Source organism: Dipteris shenzhenensis, chromosome 25, assembly GCF_047967505.1.
Source record: "Dipteris shenzhenensis isolate YYH24624 ecotype China chromosome 25, Dip_SZ_1.0, whole genome shotgun sequence".
Classification (NCBI taxonomy): Eukaryota; Viridiplantae; Streptophyta; class Polypodiopsida; order Gleicheniales; family Dipteridaceae; genus Dipteris; species Dipteris shenzhenensis.
The window spans coordinates 45,058,580-45,083,973 of record NC_141620.1 but is presented as its reverse complement, the minus strand read 5'-3'; the positions used below and the strand labels follow the sequence as shown (position 1 = coordinate 45,083,973).

Below are 25,394 nucleotides of genomic sequence, written 5' to 3'. Positions count from 1 at the left end.
ATCACTTGAAGGATATATACTGGGGATTTATGACACTCACTATGTAAGAAGTTGAGAGGGCAAAGTCAGAGAAACACTCACGGAGGTAAAGGAAGGATACAAGTATGAGACGATGACCAACGAGAAGAATGTGAAAGTGATGGAAATAGAATTTGAGGGAATCCCACTTTTCCTTTGGTATGTGAGTGGACTGAGTGTGGTGGACAACCAAGAGGTTCCACAAAGATATAGCTAGTTAGGCCATAGCTTATAAAGATATATATAGCTAGTTAGGCCATAGCTTACAAAGAGAGAGAGAGACAGAGATTTTCCATGGCGTAGAAGCATGTTTGGGAATTCGGGAAGGTTTCTGGGTACATGTAAAGGCGTAGAATTTGCCTAGAGTTGTACTTGTGACAGAAGATATATCGATTTGAGTCGCACCGGCTAAGCTTCCAGCGACATTGTCGGCAGGCCCATAGATGCGGCAGAATTAGACTAAGACGAATTCTGTTTCTACAAACTGGTTGATGCACGTCGAAATGCAAATTATGGCAGAACGGATGGTGAGCCTGTCTCAACAACGAATGTGGCCCATGTGAGCGATGAAAGGGGTGAACACTCGAGAGGCAAATTTGCAGAATCCGAAAAGAACTGAAAACCGTGGGCTCAACAGTCAAAGAGCAGCGCAGATCCTTCATTTTCATGTGAACAGCAACCGTCGGACATCAAAATGAAAGCCGTGCGAAGCCGGTGACAATGCGGCAGACAATAGCTTTTTGCTCGAAACGACTACTTAGCACTTTATCACGTCATCAGCATTGAGGAGGGGAAGGGGGTGTTGTGGTAGAATAGAGTGTGCGAGCTCGCCTTCGGTTAAAGTTGGCTGATATAAGAATGATGCAAGAATAGCAGCAAGCAAGAAGAGAGGGGATTCTGGGATGATTCTAACGAATGCTTCATCCGATCTTCTGGGTAGGTGAATTGTAGAGATGATCACGTGGGGGAAAAACCGATTATGAAAGGGAGACGGTGGTAGAAAATCTAGGTAATAAGGAGGAATGAAGCATGCGGATGAAGATTCACGGGAAAGGTCAGAGGTGGTGGAGCGTAATAAGAATAAGAATGCTGTTTCTAGAGGGGGGGTGCTATCTTGTAACGGTGTAGTGAGGAGGGTGTGAAAAGGGACGGGATGGTGGAACGGTTCCAACGGAGAGACCGTAGGCCTGGTCTCTGTATGTAGTGGAATCTGCACGACGAGATTGAAGAGGCTGGGGTTGCTCGGGGGCCAGTGGAGGAGGGGTTGAAGCTTTTCGGTGTGACATCCATAATGAGAGAGGTGCGAAGGCATTCACAACTGGATCCCTACTGTACTGGGCAAATCATGAACGTTGCGGCCTAAAAGCAGAGCCTCAAATTGAACATGCGTCCAGTGGGAAAACAGGAGCAGCAACGACATATTGTCACATATATATAATATAGGAACCGCGTTCAGTCACTTCAGTGGGAAGAAGGAAGAGCCAAGTCAGAGGTGAGCGAGAGAGAGAGAGAAAGAAAAGCAAGCCGGGTCTGGACTCTGGAGATTGCCCTTGCGGAGAAGCAGGGCGTTGCTGGGGGAGGGGGCAAATGGAGGAGAGATGCAGAGAGAGGAGAGTGATCTCTTCAAAGAGAGGCAATTTTCCTGCAATATAGCGAGCAAGCAGCCTTGGCTCTGGCGTAGGGAGCAATAGCAAGCAAGCAGACTTTCTGAGAGAGAGAGAGAGAGAGAGAGAGTTGCCTCGGGTGGCGAGAAAAAGCTCAATGAGCCTAGGAAACACGCATACCCAGATCATTGCTGCAAGAGCGTAGAGAAGGCTACTTTCTTAGAAGGTGAACTGCTTCGCACGCCATCGCCATCGCCATTGCCATCGCATCGCCATACCCCCTGATTGCCATAGCCGGAGCTAGAGTCATCGCCATAGCGAGAGCTGGAGAGGGCTCTCACCATCTCTCTCCCTGGAGCTCTCTACACTCCGTGGAACGTGAAACGCTGCATCGCCATAGGCAGAGCGAAATAGCCAGAGAGCTAGAGCCATCGCCATAGCCAGAGAGCTAGAGTCATCGCCATAGCCAGAGGCTAGAGCTCTACAAGACTAACGACCCCGGTCTGTAGCGCTGCACTACCTGGGGAGTGGACGGCTGCATCCACATTCAAGGAGGGGAGAGGAGGGTTCCCATGAGGGGGTGAATTCTGGCTCAGATTGTGAGAATTGAGGTCTGTGGGGAGAAGAGGGAAGGGCAAGAAGGAAGAGGGGGGGAAGCGGGAGGATGGGGTAACTGAATGTTTGTTATTTGTTAGGGGGAGATGATGATGTAACTGAAAGGGAAGGGGGCGGATCCATCGAAAACGAGAAGCGGAAGTTGATTCATCCTGGCTATGGCGGATCGTCATCCTCATCACAGCACCATGGGAGCTTGGTTCATCCTGGCTATGGCGGACAGATGAAAGCAGCAAAGCTTCCTTCGTCCTCTTCCTTCGTCCTCCTCGTCCTAGCGAAATCTCTGTACAATCTCTGTATGACATCGATAGATTGGACGGAGATTCATCGCCCCAACTACAGAGCAATTCTTTCTTCTCCCGGACCATTATGATGAATCAGGCCAAACCATCTCCGCTCCCAATCACGGAATGGCTCTAGATTGCAGCGATTGATCGCCAAACAATTGCAGAAGAGCAACAAAGCAATAGAGAAGCTTCCTGATCGCCAAAAAATTGGCAGAGCAACAGAACAAATTCGTTGTCGTCGACTTTTTCTTCAAAGGACCACGATGATGAATCAGGCCAAACCATCTCCTCTCCCAACCTGCAAAGCTTCTTCCTGGGAATGGCTCCAGGATGTGGACCTCCATTGCCTGGAAGGCCAACTTTCCGTCGCTGCCACCCGCTCTCGTCCCCCTCTTCCTCCTCCTCCTCCTCCTCGCTCTCGCTTGCACGTCTGGCTCGTCCGTTTGAGCACCAGTATCCTCCTCTGGACTTGCCTCATCCAACTCATGGCCCTTGGCCAACTCTGGCACCCCCGCCTCCTCAAAGCTTGGCCTCCTTGCTTCGATGGCCGTGACTTCTCCTCCCACACCACCACCTCCTCCTCCTCCTCCTCCTCCTCCTCCTCCTCTTCTTCTTCTTCTGATCCCTCCCAACCTCCTCCCTCCCTCCTCTCCTCCCATCTCGCCCCCATTCGCCTTCCCAGTAAGTCATCTCTTTACCATCCTTCCCCGCTTTTTATGAAACCCATTTCAGTACAGCGATCGCACTGCATTTCATTTATCTCCACCAACTTGTTCAGCGATCGCACTGCATTTCGCATCTCCACCAGGTTTTGATATTATCGATGAATTAATCGACGCGCTTAATATCCACCGATATGCTTCGTCCCCAATTATCGCTTCGTCCTCAATTGGCACATGAAGTCAGGGCTCTCCTTAATATTGCAATTGTTAGAACTTGATAATGAAGTTTCATAAAATGGGTTGCGACGCTCATTTTATACCTACATTGTGGTAAATGCACGCAGGGCTTTACAAGAATAACGGCTATCTCTTGGTATCTTGTAATGGAGGGCTCAACCAAATGCGTGCTGCCGTAAGATTCTCGCAGCCAGATTTCGCTGTTGTTGCACGCCAAGCAGCGCTTTGAGATTCTTACTATTCCGTCATCTCATTCTCTGCTTTCCATGGCAGATCTGTGATATGGTTTCAATAGCAAGGCATCTCAATTTGACTCTGGTGATACCGGAGCTTGACAAAACTTCTTTTTGGGCAGACCCAAGGTAACCACTCGAGAGCGGAGATCTCTTTTCTTTCATTGAAGGTTATGTTTACGTTTTCCACTTTGTAAGAGAGTGCATACATCGCTACAATTTGTGATGTTTTGTTTGGGCAACTGGCTTCCTTCTGTTTTGCTGTTACGGTTTTTAATTACACCCTTCGAAAAGAGCCATGGTTGACTAAGGTCCTGCCACGTAAGGGTCAGTTTTCTTACATTCAGTTTATTCATACTTCGCTCTCACACTGTCTAATTTCTTTTCATATTTATCTGGTCGCATACAATCAAACTCCCTTGCGATTGCTTTAGTTTCCTTTATTTTGGATCAAAGGTTCTATTTCTGCTTGAAAATTCAGTCGGTTTTGACCTTTGATGCTTTCTATATGATAAAACTTTTGAGACTGGACATTTAAACTAACAACTCCCATGCTTGTTTGTCTTATCATCAAGTATTGTGGTGCGAAACTCTTTCAAATGTTTATCAGACGTATAATTACAAACATTCTCCACGATCTTGGCATGTTGTAAGTGCCTGTGCTGTGCTGCCAAATGCTTCCAGCTCATGAATGCATTCCAACCAGAAACCAGAAAGGATCGCAAGGCCGCTGAGCTTTCTTTTGCTGGCAATGCTAAATCCCCCGCTGGGAGCTATAATGCTCTTTGATGCATTGCATAACCATACAAGCGTCTATTTACAGTCCTCCACCCTATTTACAGGTTCCCGTCTTGGCAGCACCATCAAAACTCCGAGACTTTCTTAAAGAGTTGCCAACACCCAACAGCAAAATCACCCTGTGCAGATAGGCAAAACAAGTAGGTGTCTTAGACAGACATATTCCCTGCTAACTGTACCATTGGGGCGTTTGGAATATTCAGTGCAATACCATGGCGAAATGTGTGGCTACAGCTAGTTGAACTGGTTTGTATTTTACTTCTATGTGAGGCACAGTCCTTTGAGTCATAGTCATGAAGTATTCATGCCCCTACCAAGGCTGCAAACTCCCGGTCCCTTCTGAGGCATCAAAGGTCTCTGCTTGCAACCTTCACCAAGAGCGGTGTGCTTTCATGCGGAAGCAAAGAACTTGCACAATGTTGAAGGAAAGAACTGAGTATAGCTGAATGTTGCAAGTACAGAAGCTACTACTTTCTTCCAATAGGTATCCTCGTTTATGTTCAGTGTGGCAAGGGGATGCTGAATTTTTGGAGTTTTACAGAGTCTATTTGGCCGATTGGTTGGCTCTCTGTCTGCAAGGAGGCTCTCAATGTCCAGAGATAAATGGCAGCCTAGAGATCGGCACATACAGTCAACTTTTGCTTGACCTACCAGGCTACCAAATGACAATCGAATTAGCAGCTGGTAAGTCAAGTCTAGTTTGTCCCCTTAATATATATTGTGGGCTGAATGTGATCAGGTATGTCATAGATGAGCATAATGTGTGCTTCACTATATTGCTGCCCCAAGCTAGAGGGTGATGTGCCCTAGGAGGAAGGTCAATCAGGCCTTAGGGCCCTCGATAACAGGGATAGTCTTTAGTGACCCCCTCGAGTCGTGTGAAATCAACTGTGGAATGTTCACATCACATTTAAATCTCCCACTAGAAAATGCCATGCTTTTCAATGGAGAAATTCAAATGATCTCTTGGGTGAAAAGGTGGGGATAACCCAATTAAGCTATGGTCAAAGAGGTACCTTTAAAATTGCCTTTCCACTAGGCTACATGAAGATGTTGTAAAAAACATATAATGAAAGGGTTTTTAATACGTATCCTCATAATAAATAGAGGGATGTCCTAATCACTCTTTCCCCCCTCCCCCCTTGCCCTTTCCCACCCCTCCTCTCCTCCCTTTTCCACTAATCAAACATTTTTGAATTCTTTTCATTATGGGGAACCCATCGTGGCCCTCTTCTATGTTTGTCACAAATACTCTCTCTATTAGAAGTATTGGCTGCCAAATGACTTCTAGATCGGTTGCAAGGCAAAACAAGGTTGATAGGTTTGTAGACTCACTATTCTTATTGTGTTTGTAGATTGCTAAATTTGTACAGGTTTCATACAACACACATATGTTTTGCATGCACTCCTTAGATTCCAATGACATGCTTGTGAGTTCTTGTTCCACACATATCTTTGTCCTTATGACACTTTGAAGGGGTCCCAGTCGGGCTAGTTACATTCCATGGTCACTTAAACCTTCATGTAAGAAGAATACCCATAGATAAATCAATAAGAGGAGGGCCCTTTTTGTTTTTAGGGCCTAGTTTCTTCTCTTAATTAATTATTTACTCTCCTCCTCAATTTATCATGTGTCCCTTTTATAGGGCCTTGATGTTTTTCTTTACAACCCCAACTTTGGCTTTCTTTCCGGTAGTGTTTACAATCCAAATGAGCCCTTTTATCGGCTCCTTATTTTCATGCATAAGTACATGCAACTCATCCTCATCTATTGCACTTGGTCCTATTGCCTCCATCAGTACAAAGGGGCCTTGTGCTCTCTCTCTCTCTCTCTCTCTCTCTCTCTTTGTTCATAGCATAGTGAGTGACCTTGTGCTCTCTCTCTCTCTCTCTCTCTCTCTCTCTCTCTCTCTTTGTTCATAGCATAGTGAGTGACTCGAATATAAACATAAGTCCCTGCTAGCCTCTTTTTGGCTAGTTGTGATGACCTAGGCTGCCATGGCTAGGCTGGATTTGTTTGTTGATGGGGGTCTTGAAGGAATGCTGATGGAGCCTCCACTCCAAGCTACTCCTTTTGAGAGCAATGCAAAGCACGAGCCATCCGCAAGTGTCACTCAAGCGGCTCCTAGATTGTTGCAATGTGTTTCCACAAGAGGAAGAGGGAAGGGGGAGAGGAAGAGGGAAGGGGGAGAGGGGAGAAGAGAGGGAGAGGGAGAGGGAAGAGAGAGAGAGAGAGAGAGACAGAGAGAGAGAGGGGAAGGGAAGAGTGAAGGGGGATGGAGTGGCAAACACAAATGCACTACAAGGGAAACAAGAGAACACCCAAATACACTCTTGGAAGAGAAGAGGGAGCTTGGATTCCAAACTTGTGCATACAACAATGAAGACCGAAGTCAACTATTTGGCCTTTTATACAAGTCACCTTTTGAAGGGAGGGCCAATCCTTTTTCTTATACCACTCTCTCTTGAGAGAGCCACCTCTCGACTTAAAGAAACCTCTAACATTCTTAAGGACTTGAAACCACCCATTTTTAATGAGGAAGAGAAAGAACGCAACAAGGATGCAATAAACAAATTCTTGTAAAATATTAAGACTTACATCGACTCGAGAATACCCCTCTTGAAAATCAAGTCATGGAAGCGAGTGTTTCCCTTGGAAATAAGGCTTAGAAATTGTGGATGAGCCTTAGGGAAAATGATAGGATCCCTAGGTATTGGGTTGAATTTGACAAGCCTTCTTAAAGGACTTCAATTATGCCCTATGTTAAACAAGTATCAGTCACTCCCTTCAGCCGTTCTCTAATCTGGTGAGCATGGAGGGAAGGTCTCATAGTCTGATATGTGCCTCAATGAGTTGACGAGTATGCTGTGTCTTGCGCTCTGGTCCTTAGACAACATCTTTTGTGGCCCAGCTGGTCGGTGTTGTCCGACTGGAAAAATTCAATAATCATGCTCTGAGTGAGTCTGGCTGTATACCTGATCATATCTGTGTGTCCTGAGCAAATGCTCTCTTCGTCGGGCAGCCTCATGGATGAAGGTCGCAGGCATGTCTTATCTAGACTGGACAAGAAGCTAGATAGGGTCCAAAACCATCCCTAAAGATATAGTGATAGCGACCTCAAATCTCATAGTATATAGGGCATTTGAAAGTGACCGACTTGATCTCCTGCTGATCACATAAAGTGCAACTGTGACCCTCTCTGGGTATGCGCTCAGCCTGTCCACTCTGAATGTGAGGTCGGTGTGATGAAATACAAAACTGCCTGATTGATATTGCCAAGGGAGTGAGCCTTCTGAGTTTCTTAAAAACTACCCCTCATTAGCAACAATAGCCACATAGAGTGCACATGAGTTCAACCAATGTGTGTGTGTGTGTGAGAGAGAGAGACAGAGAGAGACAGAGAGAGAGAGTATTATGTTAATAGTGTATAGGACAAAACCCCATCAGTCCTAAGGATAGCAAAATGCAGCATGAAAGCAAGGCTAGTAGACTGTAGTGTCTTTTGTTGATGTACCTGATCTTTGACTCTCCCTATGCTAATGTCTTGGCTCAATCTTAAATAGCACGACTACTTAATTTATGTGTGGGACTTAAGCACTATGGCAGCCCTTGCTTAGCAAAGAAACTGACCTTCCATGGTGGGCAATACATGTGTCTTTGGTGAGGGTTTCGCCTTTGATCCTTGAAACTCACATTCGCTGTAGGACTATGCACTTAACCATCTTGTCCTTTTGAAATTGGTCTTCTAAACCTTGCGAGGAGGCTTGTTGGCAAGCATGTCTTGCATGTGGGAGATGTAGCTGGCCACTTCTAAATCCCAAGCAATTTCAGAGGCAACTATTTAGTCTCCAAGAGGAGAATGAGTATGGCATTGCTTCATTGACTCCAGGAAGCTAGCCAAGACTTTTTCTAACAAATTTCCACTTCATTTTCAGTCTCTCATGAGAGGCTGCCCTCTGAAATGGCAAGGGTATAGCAAGTGCATTTAGGATGCATTTCTTTAAACTCGTGTTGTTTGCTTATCTGCATGTATTCTCAAATGCATAGAAAGTGCATCGGCATGCCTTTTATTCCTTTTCCACATCTTTAGACCTTGAAACCCTAACCTACTCATTTTAATAAATGTAGACATCATCTTGAGTTCAATAATTGGACATGCATAGCTCCTCATTGCTACAAGATAGTATAGTCTGTGTTTTACCAAACTTCGGCCACACTATGAACCCGGATCATAATGAAACACCCAACACTAAGTTATTAGTTGGATTTATTGCAATCTTGGGGCAAAATTCACCCTACATTTTGTCAATGTTGCACATGTTGCAGAAGCATAAACTTCAGAGAGAGAGAGAGAGAGAGGCAAGATAACTTCGTTTATAGCATGGAAATGCAGTGCCAACCAGAGGTGTGGGTGAGGATGAAATGGAACACCACGCCCAGCTAGCAAAACCACTGACTAGGTCTGTGACCTGGTTGACTAACCTAGCCAGATCTAGTTGGGTTGACCCAACCTGCTCAGGTTGATTGAGCCGACCCTATTCCGAATCCTGAGTTGGGCATGCTAACTCAGTGAGAAAGAACTAGTTGACTATACCTCTCTCCAGACATGCACTCACATAGAAGCCCTCACTCACCACATGTGAGATGCAATATATTCTAACACCCTCTTTGCACTCATAGTGTGCAAATAGTCTGAAGAAGAAAGCTGAAGAAGATGCAACCATGGACTCTTCAGCACTGCGTGGATCCTCCAAACACAATGCCACCACGAATAGCAAAGAGATTTGTTTGGCTTTGATTTCCCATAAAGGTGCCAAGGTGTTGACCCAACCTGCTCAGGTTGATTGAGCCGACCCTATTCCGAATCCTGAGTTGGGCATGCTAACTCAGTGAGAAAGAACTAGTTGACTATACCTCTCTCCAGACATGCACTCACATAGAAGCCCTCACTCACCACATGTGAGATGCAATATATTCTAACACCCTCTTTGCACTCATAGTGTGCAAATAGTCTGAAGAAGAAAGCTGAAGAAGATGCAACCATGGACTCTTCAGCATTGCGTGGATCCTCCAAACACAATGCCACCACGAATAGCAAAGAGATTTGTTTGGCTTTGATTTCCCATAAAGGTGCCAAGGTGAGCAACATGGTATTAGCCATAACTAAAGATTTTGCCTCAGCCCATGGATTTGTATGTGTGGGTGTGTGGATTTGTATGTGTGAGAGCATATGTTTATACTATGGTCTACACCATTGTTGGGCGCTGATGATGTCGGTGGGGATGTCATAGTAGCTGGTCCCTGCTATGCGTGATGGAGTTTATGGTTTCAACCTTATGAGTGACTATCATGAGATGGAACTGCACTATGTGTTGTGTTTTAGAGGATGAGTTTGGGCATATATAATTAACTGGCCCTCCCGGTATGTCCTCGGCCCGTCTCTTCCCAATGCGTAGTCAGTGTGAGAAAACACAAAACTGAGAGCTTCAGAGAGTGGGAGAGGTGTATTTGTGTGTAGCTTGGTGGATCAATGAAGCCTTTCTCTGACATCTGTAAGATAAGCAATGATCTGTGTAGAAGATGAGCTTTACAAGAAGCTCACTAGCTGTATGAGATTCTCTTGGATAACCTGGTTGGCCTTGAGATAAGTGAGCGCTATACTGAAAGGGTGGCAATCTATCCATACAAGTCCCAGGCTTTGAAGCATCTACATATACGGGCATACCAACACCTCTGATCACCCCCAGCTACTAATGTCAATGATGCAGATAGGGCAAGCTCATTATAGCCTGCGGGGACTAGCTGTGTGGAAAATACGATGAAATGTAAAGGAAGAACTCAAGCATGAGATACACCAGATATCTTCCTAATTATAGTACACGTTTATTTATACTGATGGCATAACCTGACTATTGTTATACATGAATGCCAAATAGGCATACAAAACTGAGCTGAGACTACGCTCTTAACTGCAACTAAGGGAGATGGAGTTACGCTGCTGAGATAGAACACCAAACCTCGTCCATATGCTGCCTGAAATATGCTGCTGGATGCTGGTAGCTGAGTACCCAAGGGAGCCAGGCCCCCTTTTAATAGGGGCTGGAAGGGCCTGTTTTGGCTGACCCAACCAGCCCAAACTGGCCAACCAGCCAGTCGGCTGGTTGGCTGGCTGGTTAACCTCAAACCCCAGACCAATGGACCGACTGGGAGGGGCAAAGGTGTCTTCCTCAGCCATAATCCCTTGCTTGGACATGCCTTTGGGGGCGCCACAAAACCTTGCAAAGACGCTGCGTGGGGTGCTGCAATTTGCTGACAAGGCAGCCAGCTGTCATTGCAACCTGGGCTTGACCCTGGTGTGTGTGCGTGTGTGTGCACGTGAGAGAGAGAGAGCACTAAGTGCACTGTGCAAGTGCTTGATTTATCGGGTGCTTTTCCAATGTAGTTTTATCAAAGATAATAATTGGTTTACCTTCACATTTTAAAGTTTCTTTTGTTATTTGATAGTTTTTTCAAAGATAATAATTGGTTTACCTTCACATTATAAAGTTTCTTTTGTTATTTGACAGCGATTTTGGAGACATTTTTGATGTCAAGCATTTCATAGCATCGTTGCAAGATGAAGTAAGGATAGTGAAGGAGGTTCCAGCAAAGTATCATGAAAAGGTTAGGAAAGGTGAAATAATGTCCATGCCTCCAGTTAGCTGGTCAAATGAATCCTACTATCTAAATCAGGTTAGTATATGCCTTCTTTCATTGTACTTTTGTGAATCGTATGAAATATGGCTCAATTAAATTAATCTAAATTGCTTAAATTCTTTGCAGATATTGCCATTGATAAAAAAGCATAAAGTACTACATTTCAGCAAAACGGATACACGTTTGGCGAACAGTGGTTTACCATTGGAGATGCAGAAGCTACGATGTCACGTCAATTATGAGGCACTTAGATTTACTTCCCAGATTGAAGAGCTAGGTCGAAAATTAGTGAAGATGCTTCAAACAAACGGCCCATTTTTGGTACTTCATTTGAGATATGAAATGGACATGTTGGCATTTTCTGGCTGTACTCATGGGTGTACTGATGCAGAGGCAGAAGAACTTACAAAAATGAGGTTGGATGATGTGTATATCTAATGCTAACTGCAAAGGTCTTCAGCAATGTACCTAGACTGACATGGTTTTATTTCCAGGTATGCGTATCCATGGTGGAAAGAGAAGATTATTGATTCTGAACAGAAGAGATTGGAAGGGTTGTGTCCTCTCACCCCGGAGGAAACTGTTCTTGTTCTAAAAGCATTGGGGTTTGATGAGAAGACACAGATATACATTGCAGCAGGAGAGATTTATGGTAGTGAGAGAAGGATGGCTCCATTGTATGCAGCTTATCCAAATATTGTATGTTCTATCTTCCAACCACCCATAGATGTGTGTGTGTGTGGGAGGTGGGGGGGGGAGGGAAGAGAGAGAGAGAGAGGATATGGTCTGATTTTAAATGATTTACAGTTACAGCAGTGATGCTCCACTAGGATGACATGTTCTCTAGAATAACATGATGGTAGAGTTTGGGGTGGAGAAGGGACCGAGAACTGGCCTATCACCAAATATTGGGGCAAACCAGCCGTGCCCATAATTATAGCTCCCATGAACATTCAATCGATCACCTCAAGGTTTTGTTGCTGCATAGATTTTGCAATGCAGCACATTTCAGCATTGATCAAATGGAAAGGTGAATGCCCAAGTTTCATACTGCCCTTGTTAGAAATGACCCAACAGAGGGTACACACAGCGGAGGACTGACAGTAATGCCCAGGAGCTGACACAATGTGCGTGTGGGGTGTGGAATCACAAACTTCTTTACTTAATGTGCATCACATAGATGTGCAGACTCATCAATAGACAATGAACCAGCCAAATAGAGAAACCACCAAGTCTATATATTTCCGTCCAAAACTATGGACACAATACAAAAGAAATAGATCTAGAGTCCCACCAATGATGTGGTCCTCTGATCTTACCACAAGGTCCTCCTATCTGGTGGCTATCTCTAGACTCGAGCCCGTGTGCTCCACCTCGAGCGTATGTAGACTTTCCGTCTAGTGTTTTCTTCTCCACCTTACTGCCTATGAATCAGCCTAGGTGGGCAGCCCCTGCCAAGCTTTGTTTGCAACACACAGGTCCCTGTTCCACTGCTCCAACCTGCTTGTGAATGGCTGCTCCAGAAGGTATGATGATCTCAGCACCTTGCTGCCCGAGAAGACAGCCAAGGTCCAGCCTCTCCCTAGAGCTAAGTCTGCAGCACCTGTTGCACTCTCTCACCTCCTGTAGATAGGCCCAGAGAGTAGGCTTCCTGCTGCTCCTTTCTGCCCTGGAACTGCTGGCTGCTGGATGATGAATGAGGCCAAGAGCCTCTCCTTAGATAGGCCCTAAGGCCTGCTGAGAAAACCGACTAGTCTGTCCCAATCCTGTAGATAGGCCCAGAGAGTAGGCTTCCTGCTGCTCCTTTCTGCCCTGGAACTGCTGGCTGCTGGATGATGAATGAGGCCAAGAGCCTCTCCTTATATAGGCCCTAAGGCCTGCTGAGAAAACTGACCAGTCTGTCCCAATCTGGGCCGACTGGACAGACCAGGTTGGCTGGCCCAACCAACCTAATTGGCTCAGCCCAACCAGCCCCAATAGGGCCCTTTACTGACCCCACAAAATCGCCCTCCTGGGCTCTCTTTTCCAGGGCTTGCTGGCCCACGATTCTATGCAGGGGCTGAGCCCTTGGCCAGCCCTAGATAGGGCCTGGTTGGCTGGCTTTGCCCAGCCCAACCAGCCCTCCATATGGGCTGCCATGTGCTGCCCCATCCCCCGCCATGTCAGTGCCTGTTCTCTTTGCTGGTTCTGCCCTCTGCCAGGCTCTCTCCAGCCACATATGCAGCGCCGTACTGTTCCGTACATTGCTGATGTCATCGCGCCTTTTACGTGGGACACCCTGCCAACCATGAATGCTCCAGATCTGTCCCAGATCCACACATCCAGGTAATCTCTCTTTGGGCACATCCTGCCCTAGGTCTCCCTCCCCCACGCTCTCCTCATTTGGGGGCTTACAGATGGGGAGGTGACCTTTCCAACACCCCCTCTCACCGACACATCTGGGCTCAATGCCAACACGTTGATGAAGATGCTCCAGTAACACCCTGGTCGTAGTGCTTTGGAATCTTTCGGTGTCGAAATCTTTTCCTGGCTTTTCATCCAGTGGCTCCTACTCCACCAGGTTTGGTTCCGCTTCCGCACACCATCCTGGTACACAGGTCCATCTTTGGTAGCACCTCTTGGCACCACCATCTCCCGTCACATTCCTACCTTCGAACTCGAGCAATCCAGCCGTCATGATCTTCTAGTTGTCCCCCTCATAATGAGTGAACAACCTGGAGTCTTCCAGGCAACCCGTCCTTCTTTTGGCAAGGTCTGCAACAAAAGTACATTTCCAGATAACCTGGACTGCGAACTTTAAATGCACATGACTGAACCTGAGTCACCCTCCTCCTCGCAAGGGCACAATCCTCCAGTCGTGGAAGTTGATTCCCAAGAGCTGTCGTCCTTCAGCAAGGTCCCTGCCTTCAGGCTCCCACACCTGTGAGCCTCCTACTTGGGCTCTGATACCATGTTAGAAATGACCCAACAGAGGGTACACACAGCGGAAGACTGACAGTAATGCCCAGGAGCTCACACAATGTGTGTGTGGGGTGTGGAATCACAAACTTCTTTACTTAATGTGCATCACATAGATGTGCAGACTTATCAATAGACAATGAACCAGCCAAATAGAGAAACCACCAAGTCTATATATTTCCGTCCAAAACTATGGACACAATACAAAAGAAATAGATCCAGAGTCCCACCAATGATGTGGTCCTCTGATCTTACCAAAAGGTCCTCCTCCTATCTGGTGGCTATCTCTAGACTCGAGCCCGCGTGCTCCACCTCGAGTGTCTGTAGACTTTCCGTCTAGTGTGTTCTTCTCCACCTTACTGCCTGTGAATCAGCCTAGGTGGGCAGCCCCTGCCAAGCTTTGTCTGCAGCACACAGGTCTCTGTTCCACTGCTCCAACCTGCTTGTTGCAGCACCTGTTGCACTCTCTCACCTCCTGTAGATAGGCCCAGAGAGTAGGCTTCCTGCTGCTCCTTTCTGCCCTGGAACTGCTGGCTGCTGGATGATGAATGAGGCCAAGAGCCTCTCCTTATCTAGGCCCTAAGGCCTGCTGAGAAAACCGACCAGTCTGTCCCAATCTGGGCCAACTGGACAGACCAGGTTGGCTGGCCCAACCGACCTGGTTGGCTCAGCCCAACCAGCCCCAATAGGGCCCTTTACTGGCCCCACAAAATCGCCCTCCTGGGCTCTCTTTTCCAGGGCTTGCTGGCCCACGATTCTATGTAGGGGCTGAGCCCTTGGCCAGCCCTAGATAGGGCCTGGTTGGCTGGCTTTGCCCAGCCCAACCAGCCCTCCATATGGGCTACCATGTGCTGCCCCATCCCCCGCCATGTCAGCGCCTGTTCTCCCTGCTGGTTCTGCCCTCTGCCAGGCTCTCTCCAGCCACGTATGCAGCACCGTACTGTTCCATACATTGCTGATGTCATCGCGCCTTTTACCAGGGACACCCCGCCAACCATGGATGCTCCAGATCTGTCCCAGATCCACACATCCAGGTAATCTTTCTTTGGGCACATCCTGCCCTAGGTCTCCCTCCCCCACACTCTCCTCATTTGGGGGCTTACAAATGGGGAGGTGACCTTTCCAACAGCCCTTATAGATGTATAGAACTTTATCTGTCAATCGTAGATGTGTTTGCCATCAAAAGGCTATTATACATCTAGGCTACCATCAATTATGAAATTACACATGGTTGTGATAGCTCTCCAAGTGCGAGTTGAACTAAGTGCGGGATCAAATTTGTATAAGCAATTACCTGCCTCAATCAAATTGACACAACCACATCTTTAAATTTGGTCCCTGGCTAATTAGCCCTTCATGTGAGTAATATGGGAAGGCTTTGCTAGTGCACTGTCTTTCCAAGAATTTTGGTAACAGCTTCATTCCATGGATTGCGGTAGGAGAATAGTATCCAATGGTGGGATCATGCACTCCTTGTGGTGATGAGCATGTACCATCTAATGGGATCTTGAGTAACCGTCATGCAATTACACACCACTATGCCTAGTCAGCAGCTCAGTTCAGCTATACGCCTTGTTCATGACCAGCTTCTCACATTGCTAATTTCCTATTTTCTGCCTCACACTCTCAGTTTTCTACTCTTCTCTTTCACACCTCCACATCCTCAGCTTTTCTCTCGCCTGCAACACCTCCTTTCTACTCCCCCTTCTATTATCGCCCTATTCTAGATGCAATAGATCCCTTTGTAGGATGGATGCAATCTTCCCATTTGATATAGAGACTAAAAATGCTAGGCTGTAGGTGTCAGCAGGGAGCTGCTTGCTGTAACCAACTCCCACACAGCGGAAAGAAATAGATTGAGATCACACAATGTCACTCCAGGAACCAAGTTAATCCGTGTGCATGCATACATGAAAAGGCCCTTCAGATCTAGAGAGAGAATACGGTCAAGGGAATATGCACTGATATGAAGAACCAAGTACAATGCATGTACCAACACCTTCAGCACATTGCTGAGATAAGATACCAAATCCGGCTTGGTATGCTGTCCTACTGAGGTAGACTCATCCTTCTCTTTGGCCCCTCTTGTAGGCTCCAGTAGCTACAAAAGTGAGTCCTCCTTCTCAGCCATCCTTGCAGTACCATAGCCTCTTGTACCTTGATGTTGATGTGCCTCATGGGTGTGCTTCTGGAAGGCCCATGCTGATGGCAGAATTAACTGCCTAGGCAGGTGCCTCTCCTTTCATAGGGGCTGGATGCCCTAGTCTCACAGACTGCTAATCTGGTAGTCTGTTGTACTACCGACCTGCAGCTATACCTGACTCAAGACTACAGTCTGCTGCTGCTGCTGAGCTGCTGCCGACCAGTACCAGGGCCTATATATGGCCTCATCCCTGCTACTTCGTGTGCTGGACTTTTCCAGCCCATTGGCCCTGCATGTGGGCTCATGGCTGGCCTGTTCCAGCTCGTGTCAGCCCTAGGGCAAGAGCCAAAAATGCTGACCATTGTGGCCCATCTGGCTGCCCTAAAATGAATCTCAGGACATGTATTTGTGCCCATGTGGCAGCCAGATTGCTGCCCACATGGCAGCCCTAACTTTGTCCTCTTTCTCCCATCCCATGCTACATGTCAACCTCTGCCATCCTCCTCATATGCAAGGTGTCACCATACGTTATGTAATACACATAGAGAGGGGGAAGAGATAGGGAGGCATAGAGACGGAGAGGGAGAGGACCGACATACTATTGACTAAATTCCATAGAATGCAATGATCAATCACCACCATCAACAATCAAGTAGACTCTACCATCATTGACTATTAATGTATGTAGATTCATCACACACTTTACAGTAGATCGAGGTTGTAGAACATACTAGAGCTGACTTAGAGTCTACACTCTACAGTATAGGGGGTTGTATGTATCATGGGAGTGACTACAGCTTGGAAGAGGAGAAGGGGTTGTGTGGGCTAAAGGAAGGGACAGCAACCAGCCTTAAGATGGGATGACAAGGGAGGAGGTGGCTAGTGCCCACAAATAATGCCAAATCGATATAAAAGCAGGGAAGGGATTTTTTGGTACATTTGATAATCACGACAAAGGGAAGGGGGACACGTCTGAACCTCACCCCTTTTTAAATTTTAAATATTAAAATGAAAATGCACCCCTACAAGAAACACACTAAAAAAGAACCAAAAGGTAAAAAAGGGGGGGCACAATTTTTTTCATAAGCGTACTGTACAATAGTACGGTATGCCCTACTATACCAACAAAAGGGCCAACAAATCTGAAGTACCCCCTCAATTATAAGAGTTGCCTATTGTGCTAAAGAATTTCTTCTCTACAACTTCATAATAATGGCCTATTTGAGTTGCAATCAAGAGGTCCATTTCTCAGCTTGTATTGCAGGTTCATACCTAAGCCTTTCTGCACATAAGCTTCTTCATCACTAGTGCTTATTCATGGTGAGTTAACAAGCAATGTGTTAGAAGTAGGCAGTGCCATATCTGTGAGCCCCCATATGAGGACATCAGGGCAGCAGGGTAGGTTTGTGCGGAGGCTGCACATGCCCATAGAAGGTTTTGTAGAAGTGCCCTTCTATGGGCTGTTTTGCCAGGAAATGTCTGGCACTGAATACCTGGCTACGGCCAGGTAGACATAGTGGGAGGTATGGTAGCATTGGGACCAGCCTAGGGCTGGACCTTGACCTTACTTGGGACTTCAGACACAACCAGGGCAGGCTTATGCAGGTCTGATCGGCATGGTTGGCTGGCCAGATTTGGCCCTTCTCCAAGTTGGCTCTTTGGCTTTGCCATTTGCGTTGTTACTCCTCATTCCACCCAAGCTTCATAGGTCTGCAGGGAGAGTATTTACAGCAGACTAAGAGGATCCTAGCTGTCAGTTTTCCTGTCCCTTGGCTGTGTTTTGTGCTCCCAAAAGCACAGCAAAGTGCTGACTAGCCTTTTTGGTACCGTCAGCCCATGCCTTCGTGGATCTCTACAATAGTTGTGTCTTTCTGTCTATCTATTGGGATAGACATGTCACATCCCAACATGTGAGCCCCCAGGGATATGAGGACAAAGGGGAGGATGATTGTCATGTGCATGGTGTACCTAGGGTTGGATAGCAGGTTAACGTGGGTTACGGGATAGCATAGGGCTGGATGGCTATTTTTAGCTGAGATTGCTATATATAGAGATTGATTCATATATAGTGCTCGCTTTATATGGAGGGAGCTATTCATAGCATTGTGCTATCTATAGCGGGTTTCCTTCTATATAGAGGGAGGGCCAGTGCTATTGTGTAGATCAGTTGAGCGCTCCTCAACTGATGGATGGGACTTGGACCCAGGCCGGGACTCTGGCCATCTACATGGCGGATCATAGGTGGTGTATCGAAGGTCCTCTGGACGGGCTCAGGTGGTATGGGACGCATGGGTTAGATACGGGCCTATGGATGAGTTGAGCTGTAGCCCATGTGCTCGGGGGTGGTCGGGAGGATCGAGGCACTTGCGCTATGATTTTGGTTGTATTGAGGACAAGATTCTAGGTCAGTGATAGGGTCAGATCCTGCGGGGTCGTGCCATTTGGTATCAGAGCCATTCTATCACAATTGAATTCAATGCGAGGTATGCAGAAAAGATGTCTTCCAGGTATGCTTTTTGAGATTGCTTTTGCAAATTTGAATTTTCGCTCATGTATGGGCTGAATCGTTGGCTGATGATGTGCGCTCATGATTGGGAGAGTTGTGGAAGAAATAGAAGTCCATAGGCTGTGTGCTCTCTCGGTTGCTACGTGTTTGGAAATCGTGATTCCCTGAGAAGGGTAGGTGATGAGAAGACTTGATGCTTTCAGCAAGAGATATGAGGATGGATCGTTTTTTACCTATAACTTCCCACGCTTGGGTTGTTAATGTGATTGGCTATGTGGGGAAGAGTAGGCTGGTTAAGGAAAAAATTTGCTCTACGTTCTCAAGGATGAGATTCCTACCCTAGAGACCTAGATCTGCTATAGTTGAGAGGTAGGAGGAAAGAGAGAGCGTTCATAAGCCTAGAAAGCGGCTTGTCTAGGATATTCGGCATCAGAGACAGGGGCGATATGATTGGGGGCAGGCGCTTGGCTTTGGGAAGGAGCGTATGGCCTGATTTTAGCGTGTTTTGGCTATTTTTGGCTGGCTGGAGAAAAGCAGGACAGAATCTATTAAAAGCGAGACTGTTTTTTGGTTAAAAAGCAGGTTGCTTTTTTGTTTTTCTCTGGCAAGGAAAGCACTTGCTCTAAATCAAGCACCCACCCTAAATTCGCCTAGCTTTTGATGGCCCTTCCTGCCTATTTATATACCCGGGATTTCTCTCTCTTTCTCACTTCAGCACTTCAGCGCATGAAGGCGAATTTCTCACCCTCTTTCCGCAGCCTATCAGATTCTGCCATCTTTCTTGCTGTCCTCTACTCGCCTTCTTCCTTGATGCCACGCAGCACCAAATTCTCTTTTGTTAGTGTGAAGAGCACGTGTTTGGACACAGTTGTTTTTCTTCTAGTCCCTCTCCCGTGCAAGATATTTTCCAGCCATGGAAGGACATCAAATTAATGAGACACCTAGGTTGGATTACTGTTTTATTGAGATGGAGGATGAGGCTACATCAGAGGCTATTCCTCGTAGACCTCATGACCTGCTACGAGAGATGGATTCCTTGATGGATGAACTTTAGGCAGCTCTTCACTACTATAAAACCCCTCAGTACCATAAATATATTGAAGAAGGCTCATGCTATTCTAAATGTAGACAGCTTGTTTTAGAGTCTTTATACCGCTTCCGAGTTATTGAGAAGTGATGAAGAAGTTGAAATCCTCAGTTTTGACCGACACCTAATTATTTTTTGCTCGTCTGGATCTTTTGAACCACTCTTGGTTTAAGAAGCTCCCCAATTTTGTATGAATTATGTTCTAAATTGTCTTGTTATTAAATTGACAGAGTTTTGGTTAATTTGGTTATGATTTGTAACTAGTGGCATCTATAATTTGATGGGTTTTTTTCAAATTATATAACATGTGCTTTTGTTCCATATATCTTGCAGTTTTTTAGGTCTATGGTACATTGAGGATGCCTGAGACTTTGTTACATCTTAAACTGAACTTAACTAAGACAATTGGATTTCCCTTTCTCGAATCTTGGTGCGCAGATTCCTGTTTGGTTTCTATTTGAAGTTTTGACCTCGATGTGATTGTGAGTTATGGCGTTTCTTCGAGTTACCGTTTGGACATATGAAGATTCTTATTGATTTGTCTTGTTGGATACCTTCTTTGAATCATGTCCAAAGGCGGGGTCATTCTGATTCTCACTCTTTCAGCCCGAGGTCATGGATAGTCAGGATTCAAGAGTTGTTAGGGATGCTACCTACTGGTTTTTCTTCTTTGACCTATTGGTTGGGATGTTGTAACACAAGGGGGTGATATAATCACATTAAGAAAAGAATTGAGAACGGATTTGCCACCCTGACTCAATCTGGGATCATCTGAGTTGAAGAGGGATTGGCTACCCTGACTTCCAGGCCGGGACTCTGGCCATCTACATGGCGGATCATAGGTAGTGTATCGAAGGTCCTCTGGATGGGCTCAGGTGGTATGGGACGCATGGGTTAGATACGGGCCTATGGACGAGTTGAGCTGTAGCCCACGTGCTCGGGGGTGGTCGGGAGGATCGAGGCACCTGCGCTATGATTTTGGTTGTATTGAGGACAAGATTCTAGGTCAGTGATAGGATCAGATCCTGCGGGGTTGTGTCAATGATGTGCAGTAGGGAATGGCTTGAGGGAGGAGCCACGCGGGCAGAGGAAAAGGCTGCCATGGGGGTAGATCTGAGAGCAAAAAAAGGGATACCACATGGCCAGCATGCAAGCTGCAAGGTGGGTAGCAGCACTGTATAAATGGCTGCATGAAAGAGATGCACATGCTCTGCACAGGCTCTGGAAGAGGGAAGAAGTCTGGCAGCAGCAGCAGCAGTGCATGGAGCGAATGAGCAGCCTACAAGGGCTGCTACAAGGACCATTTAGAGGCCCTGTTACTGGTTGGTAGGGACAGAAGACAGTTGGCAGTCTGCAAGGACTGCAGGATGGATCAGTTGTACAGGTGCCACGTGGCATGGGCAACTGGTCAGAAGATACACAAACTAGGTCAGCCCAGTTTGTTCTGGTCGGCTGCAGGAGCAGTCTGGTTGGCTCGACTAGGGGATATTTAGCCCTATATAAACGCCCCATTGGGGTGGCACTTGGGGTTATTCACTGGTGCCTTCAGTTGTGCTGCAGTCCAAGCAGTAGGGCGATCCAGGGATCGTCGTGTTGAGCACTCTAGGCTGCAGGTTTCCACCAGGGAGAAGAGCTGGGAGAAGAGCTAGAAAGCATCATTACAGCCAGCCCACTGAAGCTCTTGGTGAGAATGCAATCTTGTGAAGGTGCCAGATGGAGATAGAAGGCAGCACTGCAAGGTGCTAGGGGTCAACATTGGCTGCTAGATTGTGGCACACTGAGCAGACTTTTGTGTCAGGTTTTGTTGTTTTGGAGGAGTCTCGATACATGTTGGCTACGTGTGCAGAGAGGAACAGGAGCTGTGGGTTCATGGATTGAAGATCGATGACGGTTTGGACTTCTTCTTGAGTGCATCTCTATAGAAGCTGATAGAGCATTTGCATCGACCAGTGGGGATAGGCCCATGGTGGGTCGGTGAAGGGGTGTGTTGGGATAGGGATGTCACACAAGCAAGCTGCCATGTGGGCAGAAGTACTGTATATGTGGCTGCGTGCAAGGGCTGCACAGGCTCAGCAGAGGCCTGGAAAAGGGCAGAGGTGCTGGGAGCAACAGCAGCACATGGAGCAAAAGAGCAGCCTACAATGGCCATTTGAAGCCCCTGTTACTGGTTGGCATAGAACAAGGTTTGCCATCTCAAGAAAAGTCTCTATGGCTTAAAGCAAGCACCCAGAAGTTGGTACAGCAGAATTGACAAGTATTTTGCTGATCTGGGATACATGAAGTCCAATGCAGATCATACTCTCTACTACAAAGTTCAAGGGGAAGATATTACTATTGCACTTTTGTACGTAGATGATCTGATAGGTCAGTGGCAAAAGTGAGTTTCTTCTTCTTGTGAACGAAGGATACAATTGTTTCTTTGGTCACCCCAGAACCAGAAGGGTGATTATAAGGAATGCACTTGTGTCCATTGTCTAAATACTTGGAAGGTGTGGGCCATTGGAAAACGCCTTCAGGTTCTGGTATAAAAGCAGGACATAGTAGTCCATTGGGATGCAGTCAAATGACATCCATCATAGGCTTATTTGTGAGAAATAATGAAATTGCCAACTAAAGATCATTTAGGCAAATTGTTATTCTCTCTTAAAAGATCCCAAAAGAGACCAAGGTAGAAGCTCTTTCACAGGATAGCATAATTCAAAGAGGCGGACAAAGCAAATGCCTGTTTTTTGCAGCATTCTTGTAAGTGCCATGTAGGAAGATTTAACTTCGTCAATACTGCTGTAGTGAGGCCAGTCTTACTTCATGACCTGCCCAAAATTCATTTTGGCCCTTGACAGGCAACTATAATGGCCTCTAAAGTATTTAAAAGTAAATTTGGAACTGATAATCCTCTTATTTCTTTTTGTGCTTCTGGTGACATCTACAACTTGGTTGTGTCACTCATTGACATATATCTGCACATTTGATTTAGGTTTGAAGCTTCCGTTTTCTGATTAATGAAATTCCTCACTTTTTGCAGTTTTATGTTTTGCTTTTTGCAGGTACGGAAGGAAATGCTTTTGACTCAGGGAGAGTTGAAGCCCTTCCAAAACCATTCATCTCAAATGGCAGCTCTTGATTATTTGGTTGCAATAGAAAGTAACGTGTTTATACCCACTTATGATGGAAACATGGCCAAGGTTGTGGAAGGGCATCGGAGGTATTTATCATTTGTGTCCTGATGTAATCTGCCTTTAACACTGTTCGAACTTGTTTTTTGCACAGAATTTGTATCAAAACCCTGTAGATTTCCTAACTCACATGTGCTTGATTACAGATTCTTGGGCTATCGGAAAACTGTTCTTTTGGATCGCAAAAGGGTTGTTGAGCTGCTTGATCAGCATCATAATGGTTCCTTGAAATGGGATGAGTTCTCTTTGGCTGTGCGGCAAGTGCATGATGATCATATGGGTGCACATACTAGAAGAAAAATAATTCCAGACAGACCAAAAGAGGAAGATTACTTCTATGCAAATCCTGAGGAATGCCTTTTATAGCATTTCTCCCCATCATGCTATCATTCTCTCCAAACTGACGATAACTGCTTGGAGGTCATGCAGCATCAGACATACATTGCATACATAGCTCATCAGCTTGAGGCCGAAGGGCTGCTGGATACACTCTGGGTCCTGTTCAGCACGGCAGCCTTTCAATCAATGCAAAGGGGCTTTTTGTGAGTATGAAGGTTTTCGATTTGCACCTCTGTGAGTGCATGCTCATCATCAGAAATTCTTGCTGTATGGTTTCTTGCCATGTCCTATGTTTTGAGCTCAGTTATGTTCCAGGTGGTGAGAAGAGTGATTGTTTCCAGATCTTAAATTCATTGAATTGATTCACTTGGGAGATGCTACCTGGCTGTTTACATCTTGCCAGAATATAGGCATTGTCACAATTGTGACACCATCTGTGCTGTATGCAATATTTTCATGATGGCCCATCGGCTTTATTTTTGTACATGCAAATAATTGCCTGATTCCAAGAGGTCAAGCTGTACACAATGTCCTCTTAAAGCAGCTGTTTCCAGCTCACTTTTGTATTTATGGTGTACTCTGAATGCTCTGACCAATGTTGACTCGGGGATAGCATTCAGAATAGGACTGGCAGACAATTAGGGCTGCTGTTTCATCAATAAGGCAGCAACCCCAAAACTCCAGATCTTTTAGATTCATTCTACCTACACAGCAATAAAGCGGAGCTTTTCATTGGTATCTGGACTCAAACTAAGTCTTGTTCTATGCAGGGCTGGGTTTTTTATGACATCGAGTTTGAGTGTATCATTATTTATGAATGTGTTACAGACTCATAAATCTATGTTTACTGTGGTAGTCTTATTCAAAGTCAAGGGAAGTATTCTGACTAAAGCTTTTTCCTATGTAGATATGAAGCATCAGGCCTATATTTTAATTTCTTTACCTTCGATCACCTTGCTTGGCAAACAGCTCACTTCGTATTCCTGGGGAAGGAATGAAGCAGATTCAGCTGGGGGTTTTCAAAGGTTTCTTTCATACGAGTTTACTAGATAGTATTGAGAAATTTGTGTTGGAATAGATTGGTCATCTCCCCACCTGTGAGCCCCCATATTGGGAGGACATGGGGACGATGATTTTAGCCACATAGGCTACCCTGGTCAGCACTTAGGATCGATAGTAAGCCCACCTTTAGGGCTGGCTCTGGGTTGAAAGATGCGCAACCATAGGCCCATGTATTGTGCATAAGGGCTGGGCAATACCCGGCAAAGAGGCACCTGATCATTATTAAGTGCCTTCATCCCTTACCCTAAATGGCTGAGGTGGTTTATGAGTCACAATCAAAGGTGGATTTGAGATCAGGTTATTGTTAAATAAAATAAGAATGGAGATCGATTGATGATAACATTCAAGAGAAAGAATGGCTTATACAAGTGGATGTTAATGTTAGTTAGTCACTCTGATACACTTCCACTTATGTTGATGAATCTTGCGTTGAGACCCTTTTTGGGTAAGTTTGGTATTGTTTACTTTTAATTAAGTCATTCAAAGAGGATCTTGTGCATATGGAAAGGCTGCTGCAAAATCCAGAGAAAACCAGTTATACATCAACCTAAACAAAGCAAAAGCTTGTATACCTTGATTTTGTGATATCCAAGGAAGGCCTAGAACTGGACCAATACTATAGTGTCATGAATTGTACCTCAAGCAATGATGAAAGTGAGAAGCTTCTGTGATATGGTGAATGTGTAATTGAAATTTGTGAAGGACATTTTGAGAATTGTGGAGCTCCATTGACAACAAGCATGACCATGGAAACTCCAAAATTAACCCATACATTTCAGCAAATGACAGAGATGATGACAAATGATGTACAGTGGCTTTACCAAAAGTTTCCAAGATCTTTGAGATACAATGTGATGCATTAGATATAGTCATAAGTGGAGTTGTACTTGTGCAGGCTTTGAAGCAATGGAGACTATTATTTGTCTTAAGAGCTTGTTTGTGCATATGTATCATCAAGTATTTGTAAAGCCTAGA

At 45.8% G+C, this 25,394-nt stretch overlaps 1 protein-coding gene across 1 annotated transcript; it reads left to right on the top strand.

Annotated features, from left to right (window-relative positions):
• Positions 1 to 1,498: 1,498 nt before the first annotated feature.
• LOC147885939 (rhamnogalacturonan I rhamnosyltransferase 1-like) lies at positions 1,499 to 24,256 on the top strand. Its single transcript, XM_087396072.1, has 8 exons — positions 1,499 to 3,205; positions 3,531 to 3,598; positions 3,697 to 3,785; positions 11,022 to 11,187; positions 11,278 to 11,567; positions 11,646 to 11,850; positions 22,890 to 23,047; positions 23,165 to 24,256. Exons 1-8 carry the CDS (start codon positions 2,788 to 2,790, stop codon positions 23,382 to 23,384), a joined length of 1,614 nt encoding a protein of 537 aa, XP_087252198.1. The 5' UTR covers positions 1,499 to 2,787; the 3' UTR covers positions 23,385 to 24,256.
• The last annotated feature ends 1,138 nt before the right edge of the window (positions 24,257 to 25,394 follow it).

What these genes read in the sequence shown, in the direction of transcription:
- LOC147885939 (XM_087396072.1), top strand. Translation starts at nt 2,788, where the DNA reads ATGATGAATCAGGCCAAACCATCTCCTCTCCCAACCTGCAAAGCTTCT. An exon ending in CGCCCCCATTCGCCTTCCCA is followed by an intron (nt 3,206 to 3,530) that starts GTAAGTCATCTC and finishes AAATGCACGCAG; the next exon opens with GGCTTTACAAGAATAACGGC. An exon ending in TCAACCAAATGCGTGCTGCC is followed by an intron (nt 3,599 to 3,696) that starts GTAAGATTCTCG and finishes TTTCCATGGCAG; the next exon opens with ATCTGTGATATGGTTTCAAT.